General features: G+C 54.1%; 4 protein-coding genes across 6 annotated transcripts in view; 3 read left to right on the top strand and 1 right to left on the bottom strand.

Moving 5' to 3' along the window:
• The window catches only part of Arpc2 (actin related protein 2/3 complex subunit 2), a 29,420-nt gene extending 27,841 nt beyond the window's left edge, over positions 1–1,579 (top strand). For both annotated transcript variants that reach the window (XM_087206060.1, XM_013065527.3), the window contains exon 11: positions 1,120–1,579. In XM_087206060.1, coding sequence (XP_087062186.1) covers positions 1,120–1,144 — 25 coding nt within the window. In that variant the 3' untranslated portion in view covers positions 1,145–1,579. The remainder of the gene's footprint in view (positions 1–1,119) is intronic.
• A 5,371-nt stretch (positions 1,580–6,950) lies between these two features.
• Positions 6,951–9,899, top strand: Gpbar1 (G protein-coupled bile acid receptor 1). Its single transcript, XM_004864603.4, has 2 exons — positions 6,951–7,115; positions 8,437–9,899. The coding sequence occupies exon 2, from the start codon at positions 8,482–8,484 to the stop codon at positions 9,472–9,474; it is 993 nt and encodes a 330-aa protein (XP_004864660.1). The 5' UTR covers positions 6,951–7,115; positions 8,437–8,481; the 3' UTR covers positions 9,475–9,899.
• Aamp (angio associated migratory cell protein) lies at positions 9,854–15,086 on the bottom strand. 2 transcript variants are annotated; one of them, XM_004864604.3, is made up of 11 exons: positions 14,872–15,086; positions 14,258–14,416; positions 13,174–13,293; positions 12,520–12,659; positions 12,137–12,281; positions 11,792–11,875; positions 11,592–11,707; positions 11,352–11,455; positions 11,113–11,203; positions 10,780–10,934; positions 9,854–10,324 (listed from the first exon to the last, which is right to left on the bottom strand). In XM_004864604.3, exons 1-11 carry the CDS (start codon positions 14,990–14,992, stop codon positions 10,249–10,251), a joined length of 1,311 nt encoding a protein of 436 aa, XP_004864661.1. In that variant the 5' UTR covers positions 14,993–15,086; the 3' UTR covers positions 9,854–10,248. The 2 variants fall into 2 exon arrangements, with proteins under 2 accessions (XP_004864661.1, XP_004864662.1); XM_004864605.3 differs by having other exon boundaries at positions 14,258–14,413; positions 14,872–15,085.
• A 245-nt stretch (positions 15,087–15,331) lies between these two features.
• Pnkd (PNKD metallo-beta-lactamase domain containing) overlaps positions 15,332–17,115 on the top strand; it is an 81,575-nt gene continuing 79,791 nt past the window's right edge. The window contains exons 1-2 of the mRNA XM_004864598.4: positions 15,332–15,511; positions 16,274–16,442. Coding sequence (XP_004864655.1) covers positions 15,445–15,511; positions 16,274–16,442 — 236 coding nt within the window. The 5' untranslated portion in view covers positions 15,332–15,444. The remainder of the gene's footprint in view (positions 15,512–16,273; positions 16,443–17,115) is intronic.

Raw genomic sequence — 17,115 nt, 5'->3', positions numbered from 1 at the left:
ATGCAGAAAAGCTGGACACTGAAGTAGTTCCAGGGCTCCCTGCACCACCTTTGCCCCCTCACCTGCTTGTCTATTCAGGAGCAGAGCCCACCAGGCCACTGCCGTCCCATACCATGGCCAGCAGGTGGCTGGGAGTGAGGTGAGGGCAGTTTGTATGAGGAAAAGATGGGTCCTTAAAATGACCAAATTGTTCATAAAAAATGCATCCTGGCTCTCAGAGCAGCTTTGCCTTTTCTGTGACCTCTTTGGCGAGGTTGGGCCCCAGAAAGGAGAAAGGGAAGCAATAACTGTCCACCTTGAAACCCTGATCATGCTACTGATGATGAATTCAGTGGCTCGGCCTCAGGAAGAGAACAAGGTCCCCACACAGTGGAACAAGAGTCTGTAGGAGTGTGGGCAGGTGAAATATGGTAGCAGCCTGCTGTAAGGAGCAGGCTTGACTGACTGTCAGCATCCCTCGTGCTCTGCTTGTCATCTGGGCACAGAGTAACCAAATGTGGTTTCACTTGGGGATGGCCAAGATGTCCAGGGTGGGAAAAATTCAGAGCCCTTCGTTTTGCTCTGCTTTCCTGCTGTCTTTGGGAACAACTGTCTTTCTGGGGAGATGTGGGGGCAAGATACCACAGCTTAGGAGCCTGGCATGCAACTGGGGTGTAATTACCATGTGACAACAGAGATGCCTTTAACCTTGGAAGTTTTTTTAATTGCTTTGAACCTCTTGCTCCATGGTAAAAGGTTAAAAAATTGCTATTTGGGAGCCCTGAAAGGGATCAGCTGGTTAGGAGGAGTTTGCACTGTCTAATGACTAGTGCTGGGCAGATGGTTGAGCCCAGTCTGAAATTCAGGTCCATCTGAGGTATCTAGATTTTGGACAGGGGATCCTCCCCTCTGCTTGGTACACTAATGTCCTCATACCTAATAGCCTATTCAATAGGAAGGAAGGTGGTGAGAGCTAGATCTTGGCCATGCCCTGTGGTTTCTGTGCCTCTGCCTGAGTAAGCTCCCTTTGCTTCTCTTACTTGGTGTCCCTTTGGAAGTCTGACCCCTAGTACAAGAGCGTGGGGTGCAAGGAATGGACAGCCAGAAACCAGCCTTCACTCTTACTCTCTGCTTTTGAAGGGGGAAAACATTTTCGTCCCGCTAACTCTTGGGAATGGAAGAAGAAGCGCTGGCGACTGAAGGTGGGACAGCTTGCTGCTGGATAATCGAGGCCCTTCATGTTGCACCTCTCCAGGTTCTAAGGGATTGCCCATTTGGGTTCCATTTTGTACGCGTTTGGAAAATAATCTGCAGAAATGAGCTGTGCTTGCAAGGACTTCATAGTTCCCAAGAATTTAAAAGAAAAAAAGAATTCCACTTGATCAACTTAATTCCTCTTCTTTTATCTTCCCTCCCTCCCTCCCCTCCCCTCACACCCTCTTTTCCAAGCTGTTTCGCTTTGCAATATGTTACTGGTAATGAGTTGCAGGATAATGCAATCTTAACTTGTTTTCTCCTAAGTATTTGAGTTCAAAACTCCTGTATCTGAAGAAATACGGTTGGGGTCATTAATAAAGAAACTTTCTATCTTAAATGAGAATTTGCTGGGTTTCTGGACTGAGTCCAAAGGAAAGGAGGAAAGAAGAAGAGCTGGCGTGCACTGCCTGGAACCCGAAGACCCAAGCTGAAAAGCTTGTAGTATGGATCCTGGCTGCCCTAGAGGAGAGAACCCACTCACCAGTGAGCTCTGAATGTGGACATGGATCCTGGGAAGCTTGGTCTCTGAGACAGCCTAGCTGGTCTGAGTGGTCCAGAAACTCCCAGATGGGGATGGGCAGATGAAAGTGTTTTGTGGGTTTCAAGCATTGCTCCTTGGTATAGCATTTCCCAAAGTGCATTCCATCGGGTGTGTGGGTCTCTAAAACATTTGTGAATATTCATTCAGGTTTGGATCTAATGCACACTCACTGGCCACAGTTCCTTTCCTCATGCAGCTCCCAAAAGATGGACCTGCAAAGCTGCCCTTGTGAGGTGCCTGCCTCACAAATAGCAGGGAGCCCAGCAGAGTACACTCTCTCCTAGCAGAACACAATCCCTAAAATGAAACTGATTCTGAAAACTTTATTAAGGAATTGCTTGGAGAATTTGGGGGCATCTGAAATGGTCTGAGAGCTGTCCTAATTTCTGCCTTCCTACTTTGTTTTTTTTTCTATTCTGGGCAAGATGATTTCTATATCCTAAACTTTTTATTTTGAGGTAACTGTAGATTCACATATAGCTGTCAGAAAGAATACCTTAAAATCCCTTGTACACTTCATCTAATATCCCTGGTGGTGACGCTTTGAATGGTTTATAGGAGGAACACAACCAGGAAGGTGACATTGGTATGGACTGTCGACCCTCTTCACGTTGCACCAGTTTACATAATCTGTCCATTTTATGTACTTTTATGCATATTTTTTTTCACATGTGTAGCTTTGTCACCAGCAGTTTTTTAAAATGAAATAGTACAGGGCCGGGGGTGAAGCTGTGTCGTAGGTAGAGCACTGGTGGAGCATGCATGAGGCCCTGGGTTTAATCCCCAGCCCCGAAAGAAAGTGCAGTAGCGTGGGCTAAGTCAGTATTGACTTGGGGTGTGCTCTAGTTACAGTATACACACCAGGATGGGACTGGTGAACTGCTTCTCTCTAAACCTCAAATAGCTAGAAAACCCAGCTACATATAAATAAGTATACTGAGGGGTAGTGACATGTGTTCTGGACCCCATGAGTTATTTTAAGGGGCTCTCAATAATTTTGACTAGTGGCAGTTTTTCCATTCATGTGACTTCCAGGATGCTTTGTCAGTGTTAAAAACCAGAAGCCTGTGCTGAAGCTGGGCCATGGTGGCACTTGCCTATAATCTCAGCACTTGGGAGGCAGAGGCAGGAAAACTACTGAGTTTGAGGCCAGCCTGAACTACATAGCAAGACCCTACCTCCCAAAAAAAAAAAAGCCATGCTGACGTAAACCCTTATTGAGGCTCATCCTTTTCTCTCTTTTTTTTGAGACAGGGTCTTGGTATGTAGTTTAAGCTCATCTTGAATTCACTGTGTAGCCCAGGCCAAACTCAGTGATCTCCTGCCTCAACTTCCCGAGTGCTGGGATCACAGGCATGGGCCACTACACCCACTTTTTTTTTTTTGGTACTGGGGATCGAACTTGGGTCCTTGCACAGCAGGCAGCGAAACCAGTGAGCTAAGTCACCAACCCAACACCCATTTCTTTGTCCTAACCTGTTGTCCTTGGCATGGACCTAGTCTCAAGACCCTTACTCTGTCAGCAAAAGTGATGTCCCCTTAGGACTGGGAGGAGGGACATCTCTGATGGGTCTGGCACACCAGGGGTACAGGCTGGCTAAAAGTGGTCCAGACTGCTAACTGGATCACTTGCCTGGAGGGCCACACCTGAGAGGCGTAGATGTCCTTACATTGGAGCTATGCAAGTACACAGCAAGGTTTTAGACTTCTTTTTGGGTTCAGGTTCTACAACCAAAGAAATCTGTAACAGAACATTTCCTAATCTGAGCCCCAGGTAGCCTCACCTTTAGTTGGACTAGTGCCACCTACCCCACAGGGGCCCCCCCGCTCCCCGTACCAGGCATTGAACCCACAGGCTTTTTACAGGGGGAAAACAAGTAAATACCTGTCGCATTTAAGACATCTATAATGCAAGTGCTTTACCGCTGAGCTATACCCTCCAGCCTTATCATTGTAATTTCTAGTGCCATTAAATAAATCTTAGTTCCCTTTAGACCCTGAAGAGGATCAGGAAGTGGGGAGATTATTGAGGAGCAAAGTCTACCATAAGGAAAGCCTCATTCTGGCTTGGGATTTTCCAAGCCTTCCCCAAGATAGTTACACTTTCCCTGCAATGGGCCTTATTGCAGAGGGCAGTGGATTTCACTGGCACAGAGAGGTTGGGAGTCTTCATATCCGGGTGAAGTAGGACCTGGGCAAGTAATGAAGGAGAAGCTTGGCAGGAAAAGAAATCAAGATTATAACAGGAAGTTGAAGAGGGTGCAAAACCAGGAAAGGAAACAGCCTGGCTGCTGCAGCAGGCTTCTTGTGGAAGCTGATAATGTGGCAGTGGCCATTCTGTTGCCTTCAATCAAGGACCCATCTTCATTGTACTCTTGACCCAGCAGCTGCTGCCATGTACTCTATCTAGCTGGGTCCCTTCTAGTGCCAAATTTCAGTCTGGGCAATGCTGCCCCCTTCTGGGGATTACCAAAAACACTGCAATTTGTGCTCTTGGAGTTACTATCTGACCCAGCCAGCCAGCCCAGATGTGGGGCGTCTCACCACCTTTTGGGCCACGCTGGAAATCAAACCCAAGGCCTCACATGGCCTAGGTTTGTGCTCTACCACTGAGCTATGACCCTCAGTCCAGTCTGGCCATTTGGACCTAACAAAGACAGGGTGTCTTCTCCCTAAACAGCTGACTGGAGGCTTCCTGAAGCTAGAATCCTGGCTAGTCTCTGGGTCTTAGATCTAAAGGACTCATCTGCTTTTGCCTGTGGGTGAAGAGGAGCCAGCAGCCAGGAAGCCCCCTTCCCTTCATTACCTCCTTTGGTCGAGTGAGTGACTGCCTTTGGGCCTCACATGCACAACCATCTAGTCCCAGACTTCGGAGCCCAGAAGAGAAGCTGATATCCACAAGAATGGCAGTTGACAAAGAGCCAGAGTCTGGATTGGTCACCGTAACACATGCTCTACATCAAGAGAGAGAGCAGGCCCAGGACACAGCCAGCTAGATGGTGTCTGGGAACTTGCTAGAGCCCTCTGGGTGAAGGGACAAAGGCTGGGGGTGAGTCAGCCGAGGAGGACTCCATAGAGATGCAGAGAGGAAGCAGGACTGAGTCAGGATAGAACCCAGTCTCCCCGCCTCCGCTCGGCTCGCCTGAGTCCTCTGCCTTCACGTGTCATGCCAGTGCCACACACAGTGTTTAGACAGAGCAGCGGCAAAGAAACGCAGATGTCCTGTATCCCTTGGGGAAGAGGCCAGGTCTGGGAACAGAGACTGTTTATTCCTGGCAGTCTGGTTATCTGAGGGGTCCTGCACCCACTTCTCTCCAGACTTTCCCAGTTGAACTTTCCCAGAGCCTTTTTTATTTTTTTGGCAGTACTTATGATTGAACCCAGAGCTCTGCCACTGAGCTACATACACCCCCAGCCATTTTTGGTTTTTATTTTGAGCCAGGGTGTGGCCAGATTGCCCAGACTGTCCTTGAATTTGTAATCCTCCTGCCTCAGCCTGTTGAGTAGCTGGGATCACATGTGGGCCACCACACAGCCAGACTTGACAGCATGGGTCTGAGGGCCACATGCCATTTCCCTGGAGGCTCAGTTTGAGACTAACCACTCTTCTCTTCTCCTTTTCTGTCCCAACCAAAGTCCCAGCTCTTCAGGACCCCAGTCAGCTGTGCAGGGCTGGTGGAGCCACTAGGGCTACCAGCCCTGGGCCCGGGTCTCCCTGTGAGCAGACATCCTATTGGTCTCTGCTCTTCGGTGGGAAGGTTGTTCCTCATATCTCACCGCCAGCTTTCTTGCTGTGATTTCAGCCTGCTCCTTTCCATTTCAGCCTTGAGCAAGGCTGGCTTGCAGCTCCCCTCACCCCAAAGTTATTCTTGACACTTGGGGAAACCTGGGCACCACACACCACACCTCTTGGCTTCTGTTCCTTGAACTTGCCAATTTTTTTTTTTTTTTTTTCCGGTACCGGGGGGATCGAACTCGGGACCTTGAGCTTATGAGGCAGGCAGAACCACTGAGTTAAAGCCCCGGCCCCCAGTCTCTCTCACTGTACCTAGTTTCCTCTGTTTCCCTGTGGCACAGAAGCATCAGCGCCTTGCTTTTCATAGGCTCCCTATGCGCCTTTCTCAGTGGAGTTCTTGCAAAGACGGGACAGGTATAGAGGACAGAAATCCTCAGTGTTAGTGACAGTAACAACAGCCGACTCTGAGTGCCTGTGCGCCAAATGCCAGTCCATTTCATGTATGTCGGTCACACCAGAGGTGAGTACAATTGTGAGCCCCATTTTGAGGTGAGGAAACGAAGGCAAGTGAAGTTTAGAAATTTCCAAGTTCAGGCAGCTATAAAAAATAAACAGGATTGCAGCTCTCATCCCCACTGGCTCATTCCTCTTAACCATCCCGGAGGAGGGAGGAAGAGTCATTTGTTGAGATGACCCCTGCATCAAGTGCCAAGCATCAGGGTGTAGGTGCGCCTGTGTTACTCCCGACAGTCCCCACACACTCCCAAGAGGCTGTCTCTCGCTCCCATTTAAGGGTGGGAAAACAGGCCCAGCAGCAGCTTGCATAAGGTCCCACTGTCAGAGCCACTTGTACTGGATACATAGCTCAGAACTTGACTCGGAAAGTAATTGAGAAAAATGCCTGATGACCCCAGATTCTGGAAGGTGAGGTTGGCTTTAAAGCTGAAATGCCCATCAGGAGATGGGGGAGGACTGAGATTCTCGAGCCCGACACCCAAACTGCCACCATCTTGCCCGAGCACACGCTTCCCTTTGCTGCCCTGGCAGGAACACCAAGCTGGCTGTGCAGTCCTGGCCACTCTGGGTTTAAAAGGCTCATAAAATGGAGATGTATTCACTGATGCAGGAGGTAGGGGTCAGATGCAGTCGATCATTATTATTCATTAACTGGGATGCATTTCCCAGATTAGCTGGGCAGTGGCAGCAGGCAAGAGTGCTCCTCGCTGTGGAGGGCACCACCTCGGTAAGGAAACCACTACCTAGGCAGCAGGGCATGGCTGAAGGCTGAGGAGGGGTCACCAGGACAGGACAGGGAGGAGCCAGTGGGGGCCTGGAGGGGTGGCCTCTCAGTGGCGGCCACTCACAGATGTGCCAAGTCCCACCCCCTGGAGGTGGGGCCAAGGCTAAGCCCGCTAGCATAAGCTGCTGTCCCTCCCAGAACCCAGGCTGGGATAGAGCGGGGCAGACGAGCCTGGCCCTGCTGTCCCGTGGAAGCACTCACTGGCCAGGACAGCAGACATGGTCTGAAGCCCGGCAAGGCTGGTGGCCGCATCCGACACTCAGGAAAGCCCAAGCTGACAAGGGACACCTGTCCACAGCCATGTGAGTAGCTGCCCTCCTTCCCCTCGCTCCTCCCCAGCCCAGATCCTGAAGAGGCCACTGCATGGGCCCAAGCTACTAGGCCTTTCAGGATATATGGGTGAAACAGCCCACACCCCACTAGGACATCACACCTGGGACTGATCCTTTTCTTTCTTGTTGCTGGGGTAGGTGGGAGGTCTGGGAGTCCATCTCAGGCCAAGTTTCGGATAACAGACCAAGTCTCATGGGGTTTAATAAGGTTGATGGCACAGGGAGGAAGGGGAACAGAAACTGGGGGGCCACCGCAGAGGGAAAGATGTCCTGGGTCAAAGGCAGGGAGGAGGCTAAAGAAGAGGGAACTGGCTGAGGGGAACGGAAAGGGGCACACTGAGCAACCTCAAGGGCTGGGGGAAGCTGGGAGGGAAAGAGGCCATCTCCCTCCCTCTGCTCCACGTGGCCATGCCTCTGATCCTGACCCCAACCCAGGGGAAGCTTCCTTATTGACTCTGATCCTAGCAACTGCAGCTGCTTCCCTGTTGGCAGAGGCAGGAGCTCCCACAGGACCAGGACCCCTCCCCTTACCCCTGCATGTGGCCATGGGACTGAGAGCAGGGAGCCAAGTGGAGAACCGACTGGGACAGATCAGAGCCTCAGGGAAGCTGGACCCTACCACCAGCTCCTGGTCCATCCTCTGGGCCTGGCCTCAGCTCCTGGAGGCCTGGGGCATCCCCACCTTCCCTGCCAAGCACCCTACCACTGCCCCTTCCCTCCAGCTCCCAGGAAGGGCCTTTTGCTAGTGTAGATCGGGCGAGTCAAGTTTATGGGCTGGAAGTCCTACCCAGAAGGTGCTCACTGAGCTGTAACAGGCTGTGGCAGACACTGGGGTGGGGTGGGGGTGGGCAGGGTGCAAGAATAGGGCACCCCACTTGTGCCCAGACCTGGCCCACAGGAGCCTCTCACACAATGCCAGTTGGGAGGCCACAGGACACCACCCAAACCCCATCCTCTCTTGGGCTCATTGAGGGCCTCGGCGGTGGATGGGGCAGAGAGGACAGAATGCCTTGGGTGGGCCCACCTTTCAGTCTAGACAGGCATAAGCTCAGCTCCCCAGCTGCTGGGGACTGTGGTGAACTGTCCAAAGACAGGCACTGCCCTGCTACCATACAGGGCATACATGTTCCCAGACCTGCTTTTCCAAAAGAAGCCAAAAGTAGGACTTTTAATTGGCAACTAATTGAATCAGTGTGTCAGCAAACAGGCTGGGGCCCACAGTCGGCAGGTCTGGCACCTCTGATTAACGTGCAGCCCCATCCTAACTCTGGCCACCCCCTGCCCTATCCAGGCATGCCAGCTGCCACTCCAGGCCTATTTCATCCCAAGGCCCGCAATGACACCCAACAGCACCAGGGAGGAGTCCAGCCCCATTCCTTCGGTGGCCCTGGGGCTCTACCTGGCCCTGGCAAGTCTCATTGTTGTTGCCAACCTGCTCCTGGCCCTGGGCATCTCCTGGGACCACCATCTGCGCAGCCAACCCGCAGGCTGCTTCTTCCTGAGCCTGCTGCTGGCCGGAGTGCTCACAGGGCTGGCACTGCCCATCCTGCCAGGGTTGTGGAACCAAAGGCGCCGGGGCTACTGGTCCTGCCTCCTCCTCTACTTGACTCCCAACTTCACCTTCCTCTCTCTGCTTGCTAACCTGCTGCTGGTGCATGGAGAGCGCTATGTGGCAGTGCTCCAGCCACTCCGGCCCCGTGGGAGCACTCGGCTGGCCCTGCTCTTCACCTGGGCAGCCTCCCTAATCTTTGGCAGCCTTCCTGCACTAGGTTGGAACCACTGGAGCCCTGGTGCCAACTGCAGCTCCCAGTCTGTCTTCCCGGCCCCCTACCTCTACCTCGAAGTCTATGGGCTCCTGCTGCCTGCTGTGGGGGCTGCCGCCCTTCTCTCTGTCCGAGTGCTGGCCACCGCCCACCGCCAGCTGCAGGAGATCCGCCGGCTTGAGCGGGCAGTGTGCCGCAATGCACCCTCCACCTTGGCCCGGACCCTCACCTGGAGGCAGGCCAGGGCCCAGGCTGGGGCCACACTGCTCTTTGGGCTGTGCTGGGGGCCCTACGTGGCCACCTTGCTCCTGTCTGTCCAAGCCTATGAGAGACGCCCACCCCTAGGGCCTGGAACTCTGTTGTCCCTCATCTCACTGAGCAGTGCCAGTGCAGCGGCCGTGCCAGTGGCCATGGGTCTAGGCGACCAGCGCTACACAGCCCCCTGGAGGGCGGCCGCCCAAAGGTGGCTGCAAGTGCTTCAGAGAAGAGCCTCAAGGGACAGTCCCGGCCCCAGCACTGCCTACCACACCAGCAGCCAAAGCAGCGTTGACCTGGACTTGAACTAGCAGAGGGCCTGCTGCTGACTCCTAGAAGCATCAGACCATCTCAGCCACCAGGTGCCTTCGTCCCCACCTTTCTGGATCAGAGACTCCACCTCATTGGACCCCACCCAGGTGGAATAAAACTTGGCTGGCCCTTTAAAGCTTATCTCTATCCATATTTCCAAAAGGGGAGTAGGTGGAAGAGCCCCAAAGAGAACCTACAGATGGACTCATGAAGTGAAGGAGATTCCACCTCCAAACAAGCAAGCAGCTGTCAATTCGAACAAACCACTCAGAGACAGCAGGCTACGAACCTTGACCTCCAGCAGCTGGGGGAGCCTCACCCCCACACAGCCTTCGCTAACTCGAGTCCAGTTGCCACAAAATCCACACAGACACTGCCTCTGGGAAGTATATTTTATTTACATTTTTAAAATCTGTAACTAGTATCTCTTCCTCCTTTCCATCCCCATAGACTTGGGAAGGGAAAGAACGGGAACCTCAAAGACCTACTCCCCACATACAAATATTTACCCCATGGCTCACACCAGCAAGTGAAAGAGAAAGAATCACCCTCCCTCGAAGGGCCCCAGGGCTGGGCGATGGGAAAGGACAGGCCCCAGGGTGGGTCTAACGAGGAGAAAAGGACAGAGAGGGCCAAGTCGGCTGAAGGGGTGGGAAAGTAGTTGAATCCCCTCCCTTCCTCTTTCCTCTGTACCCTGTGCCTCAGCTGGAGGGGGAAAAGGGTTCACCCTTCATCAACCTCAACACCAGACACCTAGCCAGAGGCTGCAGCCATTAACGGTCGGGTCTCTGGACACAAAATACTTTCGCCTTGTGGTCGCCTGAGGTGGTCACCACCAGGGAGGCATCTCTGTGGACAGAAAGCACAGGGTTGAAGGGTGTGAGGAACCTGGGGCCCAGACCCAAACCCACTTCCCAGGGGCCCTAAGGCGGGCTTCTCCAGCACACCTGCCATCCTAGGTCCCCAGTGCCAAGCGCTGTGGTTGCATCTGTGCAACCAGCAGGGATATCACGGGAGGGGGAAACAGAGCTGAGGGGGACAGAGGACCAGTCTCTGCCTCCACCCCATGCCTGGGACGTGAGACCCGGGAGGACACGGCCAACCACTGGGATGGGGCTGCATCAGAAGTGATGACTTCCTGGGCTGTGAACCCTCAGGCTTCCCAGCACACCTGCCTTGCAGACTAAAGCCAGGCCTTGGGTCTCACTTGCCTGAAGAACCCGTCACCCTCCAAAGTCCCCATATCCCCCACAATAGTCCACTTTCCAAATATACAAGATCCCAGCCCTGCCCACTTCACTTACTTGCTGAGGGCAAAGTCCAGGATCTCGGCAGTGTGGCCTCGGTAGTCTGTGAGCAGGCGGCCAGTCCGGGCATCCCAGAGGCGCACAATGCCATCCAGGCTGCAGGTATAAACCACGGCGGTGCCGGCCTCCCACAGGAGCTGCACAATGCCCGACTGCCCGGGATATGACAGAGGCAGGGCAAAGGGCAGAGGTCAGAGGTGGGAGAGGAGGGACATCTGCTCCCATCTCTCAGGGAGGGATGGAGGGAGGGTCAGCGTGAAGGACCGAGCAGGTCTGGGCAGATGGTCCTGAGGCCTGGGCTTCCCTATGGCCATGCACACGGCCCCCTACCTGGTGCTGACACTGGTGCCTGAGAGTCTGCGTGGACAGGTCATAGATGGCCAAGGTTCCATCCAGGTAGCCAACAGCCGCCAGAGGCATCCTGAGCAGTGGGGAGCACCAGGACAGCTCATGAGACCCTGGACACACGGGCCCTGCCTCCTTTCTGGTCCCCCAGCCCAAGGCCTCCCACAAGCCTCCCTCTCCCCAGCCCCTCTGGTCTCCAGCCCCAGGCCCTAGCTCACACTCACACACTGCAGAAGCCCAAGGACTCCACCGAGTTGGACTCACTCTCCTCCCCTTCTCCCAAGTTGGGCTGGGAGGCCACAGTCTCTGGTCTGAAAACACCCACCACCTGTCAGCAAGAGCAGAGGGTCAGACAAGGCTGGACTCTCAGTGTCCCAACAGAAAGGAAAGGCAGCAAGAGTGAAAAAGGAAGGGCAGGTGACTCCGGAAAGCAGAGGCCCGCAGCAGGCTCTGGGTCCACTCACCTTGCCAGTGGTGGCACTGACCAGCTTGGCCTGGCAGTCCACAGAGCCAGTAAGGATCAGGCTGCCATCCTGGTTGGTAGCGACACAGGTCAGAGGGCCCTGGTGACCCTCAGTCCCTGGGAAGAAGTGGAGCAACAGGTCAGGCACTGAGTCCGGCCCCTGGTTCACAGACCTCCCCCACAAATTCCTGCCTCTGATACCTTTCAGTACATGGACGGGGTTTCCCTGCTTCAGGTCCCAAATCCTGATGGTGCCATCTTCATGGCCTACCACAGCTCTCTTCCCTAAAGGGCCAGAGGAAGCAGCGAGGAGAAGGCAGAGGGCACATGAGACACCACACGAGGGCACCGGGGCAGGGGAAGAGAAGAGTAAGGGCATAGACACTGCCCCATGAATCAGGGGCGAAACCCAGCTCGGAGCCACTGGCTTTGAGCCCCTAAGCAGGCCTGAGTTGGCCAGCTGGGGCCCAGGAGAGAGTTCAGGGAGGTGCGTAACCCCGGCTCCACCTCTGCACCCAGGAGGGGACCCTGAACAGCTGCTCTCACCATCAGGAAGGACACGACCACAGGTGGCTGGGCAGTTGGGGCCCTGGAAAGTCTTGCAGTCACCATTTGGGACCTTCCACATCCAGGTGTTGCCATCAGCTGTGCCCGCCAGTAGGACAGGTGCCCGAGGGTGCCACTCCATCCACTGGCCAGAGAGGAAGGGTCAGCAGGGAGGCCCGTCACCCATGCCACCTGGGAGCCTCCCCATAACCCCTTCAAAGGCCTCCCTGACCCTGGAGTCAGCGGGACCTTTCCAGGTGATGGGTGCAGACACTGCTGCTGTACCTTGGAATACACTGGTGCAGTGGAGGTGGGACTGGCCCCTGAGGCTCTCATCCCTACCCGAGGTCCCACAGAGTTGAACCCTACGCTGAGGATCTCACCTCCAGGTCTCCTGCTTCAAAGGACCAGACCTCCTCCTTGGTGTCCACCTGCCACACTTTCAAGAGACCACTCATGTCCCCTGTGGCCACCAGGGTGGAATCGTGGCTGAAACCAGCACAAGTCACAGAGTCTTTATGGCCTGAAAAGAAAAGTGGGTAGAGAAGAAAACAATAGGGTACCTAGTGCTGGGGACACCTGACCCAGGTACCTAGCCCCCTGAAAGGACCAGCTAGGAAAAAAAGGCAGGTGGATCTCAGCAGAATAGGTGACCAAATTCTCTGCAGCTCCAGGAACCAACAAGAGCTCCAGGTCTCCCCAAGAGAGAACCTGCTAGCCCCTCAGTCATGCAAGCCCAGCCTCCTGTGCCTCGCCCATTCTGTCCCCTGTACACCTCTGCCTGAAACCCCACATCCTTCCCTCCGCCTACTTAGGCCTACACCAGTGCCATCGCCTTTCAGGCCTTTCTAGACTCCCTGGGCCAACGTGCCTAAGGCTACGTTATTACTCTCTGTGTTCCAGGGGCCGTGCCAGAGCTGGCCCTAAACAAAGGTCAGTAATGGGTTGTCCAAAGGGTGCTCGACCACTCTAGGCCACCCCTACCATCTCCAAAGCTACATGACACCCCACTCAGGTCCCAGCACCAGGTCCCTCACCTGCACACTCGAAGAGCAGCTCCCCATCACTGAGCCTCCACACAAAGGCTTTGTCATCTTCACCCCCCGTCACCGCCAAGGTGTTGGTCTTGGGGTCCAGGCTCACACAAAACACAGATGCTGTCCCAAGAGATAAGGTATTCCAAGGGTGAGGAGACAGGGCTCCCGCCAGAGTTCTGTCCTTTCAGCACCTTCAGGAAGCCCCACTGCTTTCACCCAAAACAATGTCTTCCCTCCAGAAAGCGAAGGGTGCATCCAAGTTCTAAGTTTCAAGCATGAGGTTGTTAAGAGAAATCCTTCCCTAAGCCTGCTGAGCTCCAAGTCCTTCTCCAGGGCAGATCCCTTACTGTCCTATTCCCTTACCTCCCCCACAGACCAGAGGTGTGCACTTGTGCAGGCCTTACAGTCAGCAGCATGGGACGCCACCAGGCCGGGGACCACAGAGTAAGGAGAGCATGTGTTACTGGCTTCTTACTCAGAGCTTCTGGTGAGGTTACATAAAATAGACTCAAAAGGACTTAAGTGTTTTGTTTTTGATTTTGTTTTTGCAGACTGAAGTCAGGGCCTTCACAGTAAGCTACATCCCCAGCCCATTTTTCAATTTTACTTCGAGTCAGGGTCTGGCTAAGTTACCCAGGCTACGCTCACACTTTCAGTCCTCCTGCCTCAGCCTCCTCCTTACAGGCATGTGTCACCAGGCCTGGCCAAAAACGTACATGTTTTAAAGACTGTAAATTCCTCTAATTTCCCTTCAGTTGACTTACTTTGACTTTCATCAAAGATAACTTATTAAAAGAAAACTAAGCAAGGACCCGAGTTCGATCCCCAGTACCAAAAAAAAAAGAAAGAAAAAGAAAAAGAAAACTAAGACCCAGCATGGTTTATAAAGGGAGTAAAGTGGTAAGCAGCAGACTTGAACTCAAGTCTCAACTGATTCCAGTACCATGCGACCACACGCTCCCTGCCAGCGAGCTCCTGCAGGACAAGGCCGGCATCATTCCTGTCTCTCATGATGCTCTGCAGGCAGCAAACGTGCAACGCTAAAATGCCCACCTGGCCTGAGTTAAAAGTGTTCACCTCCTACCTGAGTGCAAGGCAAAGGTGACCTCGCTGTCATCAGGGCCCTCCATGCTGCCGACCACCCCTTCCTGGGGTTCCAGAACCCAACCCTCCTCATTGCCCTCTTCCTCTTCTTCCTCTTCCTCAAAGTCCACATCTTCCATCTCCTGGGCCAGATCATCTGCTTTTGGGAAAAATGTTAAAAGGTGGGGCTCGGGAGGCTTTAGGGGGTTGGGGAGAAGGCTAAGGAGACCAAGGCTGGGGTGGGTCCTGTGGCCAGAGGCTGAGGAGGGGTCAGACGGATGGGGTGTAACGGGAGCACGAAGGGCAGGAGACGGGGATGCATGGGCGGAGGATGCGAAGCGAAGTCTTAAGACCTGGGGTTGGCCAGCGACCGTGTGGGAAGGGAGGGCCGAGGGCATGATGGGAAGGGGGTGTGTGAGGGGAAGGGCCAAGGGAGGCGTCAGGGAACCCCCACCCCGCCGGGCCTGAGAACTAACGTGGGGGTGGGTTGGGGACAGGGAGAGGGATGTCGGCAGGCATGACCGGTGGGGTGTGATGGGGAGGGGGGAGACACAGGGGTCAGAGGCCAGGGGTGAGCGCCTCCTGTCCCATGGCCCCAGCAACGGCAGTTCTCACCAGGGTCTGGAGGGCTGGGATCCAGTTCTACCACCTCGATAATCTCTTCATCACCATGGAAGCTTAGGGTCTCCAGCGGGGGGGTGTCAGCGGCAGCCCCGCTGTCCGATTCGGACTCCATGCGGCGCAAGCGGCCGAACCACTTCTCTGGGCCCGAACGCCTCCCAGAGTCAGCTCTGCGCGACGACGCGGAACTCGAGCCCCTCCTCCCGGGAGGAAGTAGCCTTAGGCGACTCCCCAGCAGGAAGAGCGACGGCTTCCCGACCAATGGTGACGAGGGTTGTCCGGCTGGATCACCAATCATAGGGCAGAGTTGGGAGAGGGGGGGCCCGGGGCGTGGCGGGGAGAGTGCAAACTCCGCCCGCCCTGACTCCGCCCCCAACAGGAGGGAAACAAGCGAGCGTGCGCGCCTCCGGGGTCTCCTGGGAAGACTAGCTCTCCTGGGCCCGCTCCCTCGAGCTTCTGGGAGATGTAGTTTCTGGTCTGTAGGCAGGTCGGAAGGAGTGGGGGAGGCCCCTTACACAAACTACAATTCCCGGCGGGGAGCGCGCTGAAGGGGGGCGGGATCTGAACATGGCTGCGGTGGTAGCTGCTACGGCGCTGAAGGGCCGGGGGGCGAGAAATGCCCGCGTCCTCCGGGGTAAGGAGAGGGACCCCGGGGAGGGCAAAACTACAGGAGTTCTCTTGTCTATCACATCTGCCCGATTATAGCAGAAAGGCAGGGGTGCCAGTTCCTGCCCCCACCTCTCTTCAGAATCTTAAGAGTCTGGGGGTGAAAGATGCTCTCTAGAGGTCACCCAGTCCATTCCTTCGGCTTACACGACATTTCTGGGATTCTATTGCAAGTAGGAGCCCTAAGACAGTCTTTAGACTCCCGCGCTCCAGATGTTTCACACTCACCGCAGTGCAGAGAGAAGAGCCCTTGGCTTCTGGAGGCTTGGGTTCTAGCCCTGGGTAATTAGCAGTTTGACCTTGGACGAAGCAGTTCGTCTCTCGTTGCTCCAGTTTCCTCTTCTTTAACAAGAGGGGATGTAGTAGATTACCTTTAAGCTCCCTTCCCGTGCCAACGTTCTGCAGTTTTAAAACCTTTCCCGGATTTTCTTCGTACGTCTTATGTGAGTCCCTCTGCAGTCCTTCCCATCCTGTCATCTGAAATGAAGAACAGCAGCGAAGCTCGCTCTCCTGGAACCAGGGTGATGAGCCCGCAGTGAAGTGAAAGTGGCTTCCAAAGATGTCACCTTGATGGCAATTTTCCTATTTCCCTATGGATTCTCCTTAGCACTTGTTACTCCAAACTGCAGTAACTCCCTTTTTTAGACGTCTCCTGCTCCTCCCCAGCCCTTGCCCATCTCCTACTGACTTTCTCACCCTCCTTACTGACCTTCCTTACTTCCATCCACAGGGATCCTCTCAGGAGCCACAGCTAACAAGGCTTCTCAGAACAGGACCAGAGCACTGCAGAGCCACAGCTCCCCAGAGAGCAAGGAGGAACTGGAGCCCCTACCCCCTGAACTGGAGTACATCCCTAGAAAGAGGGGGCGGAACCCCATGAAAGCTGTGGGACTAGCCTGGTGAGTTTTGACTATCCTTTTTCCCACCAATAGGGGTACACCCAGGGGTGGGCAGGACCCTTAACATCTCTGAGTTTCAGGTGGTGAGCCCAATCCAAGGTTGTGGAAATAGTATTGCTGGGCTCAAGGAGTGAAATCTCAGAGGAGTAGGGAAGGGGAGGTCAGAAAATATATGGAATTGGGGAGCCTAGGTTCTCTGTTGGGTGAGCTGATCCGGTCTGATTCAAATTTGGGTCCCTAGCCTCATCTTCCCTTTTGGGAGCTTTGGCTGAGGCCTAAGTCCTAGTAATTAGTTAACTGAAATCATGTGAAGTTATATTAGTTGTGTGGTAGCTAGAAATTGTTCTGTACATTGTTATTTGGTTCTGGTTCTGGCCTTAATACATATTAGTGATCAATATTAAAGGAAAAGAAAAAAGAAAAAAATATTAAAGGAAAAGGAGGCAGTACTTTACCATGTACAGCAATGTTTTAGACTTTCTAAGACAAATACACCCTCATTTCACGGAGGAGAGAAGTAAGGCCCAGAGGTGGAATCCACAGTGGGTCTTCTGATTCTGTGCTCTTTCTGACACACCAAGGCCATCCCTACTAACAGTTACCCAGATTAAGAAGAAAAAGCCAGGGACAGTGGTGCATGCCCATAATCCCAACACTCCAGAAGCTGAGTCGA

Source organism: Heterocephalus glaber, unplaced genomic scaffold (genome assembly GCF_053883595.1).
Source record: "Heterocephalus glaber isolate CG9 unplaced genomic scaffold, H.glaber_assembly_v1.0 deba00000621, whole genome shotgun sequence".
NCBI classification, from domain to species: Eukaryota; Metazoa; Chordata; class Mammalia; order Rodentia; family Bathyergidae; genus Heterocephalus; species Heterocephalus glaber.
Note: the sequence above shows the minus strand (reverse complement) of the source record. Positions and strands in the feature narration are given on the sequence as shown.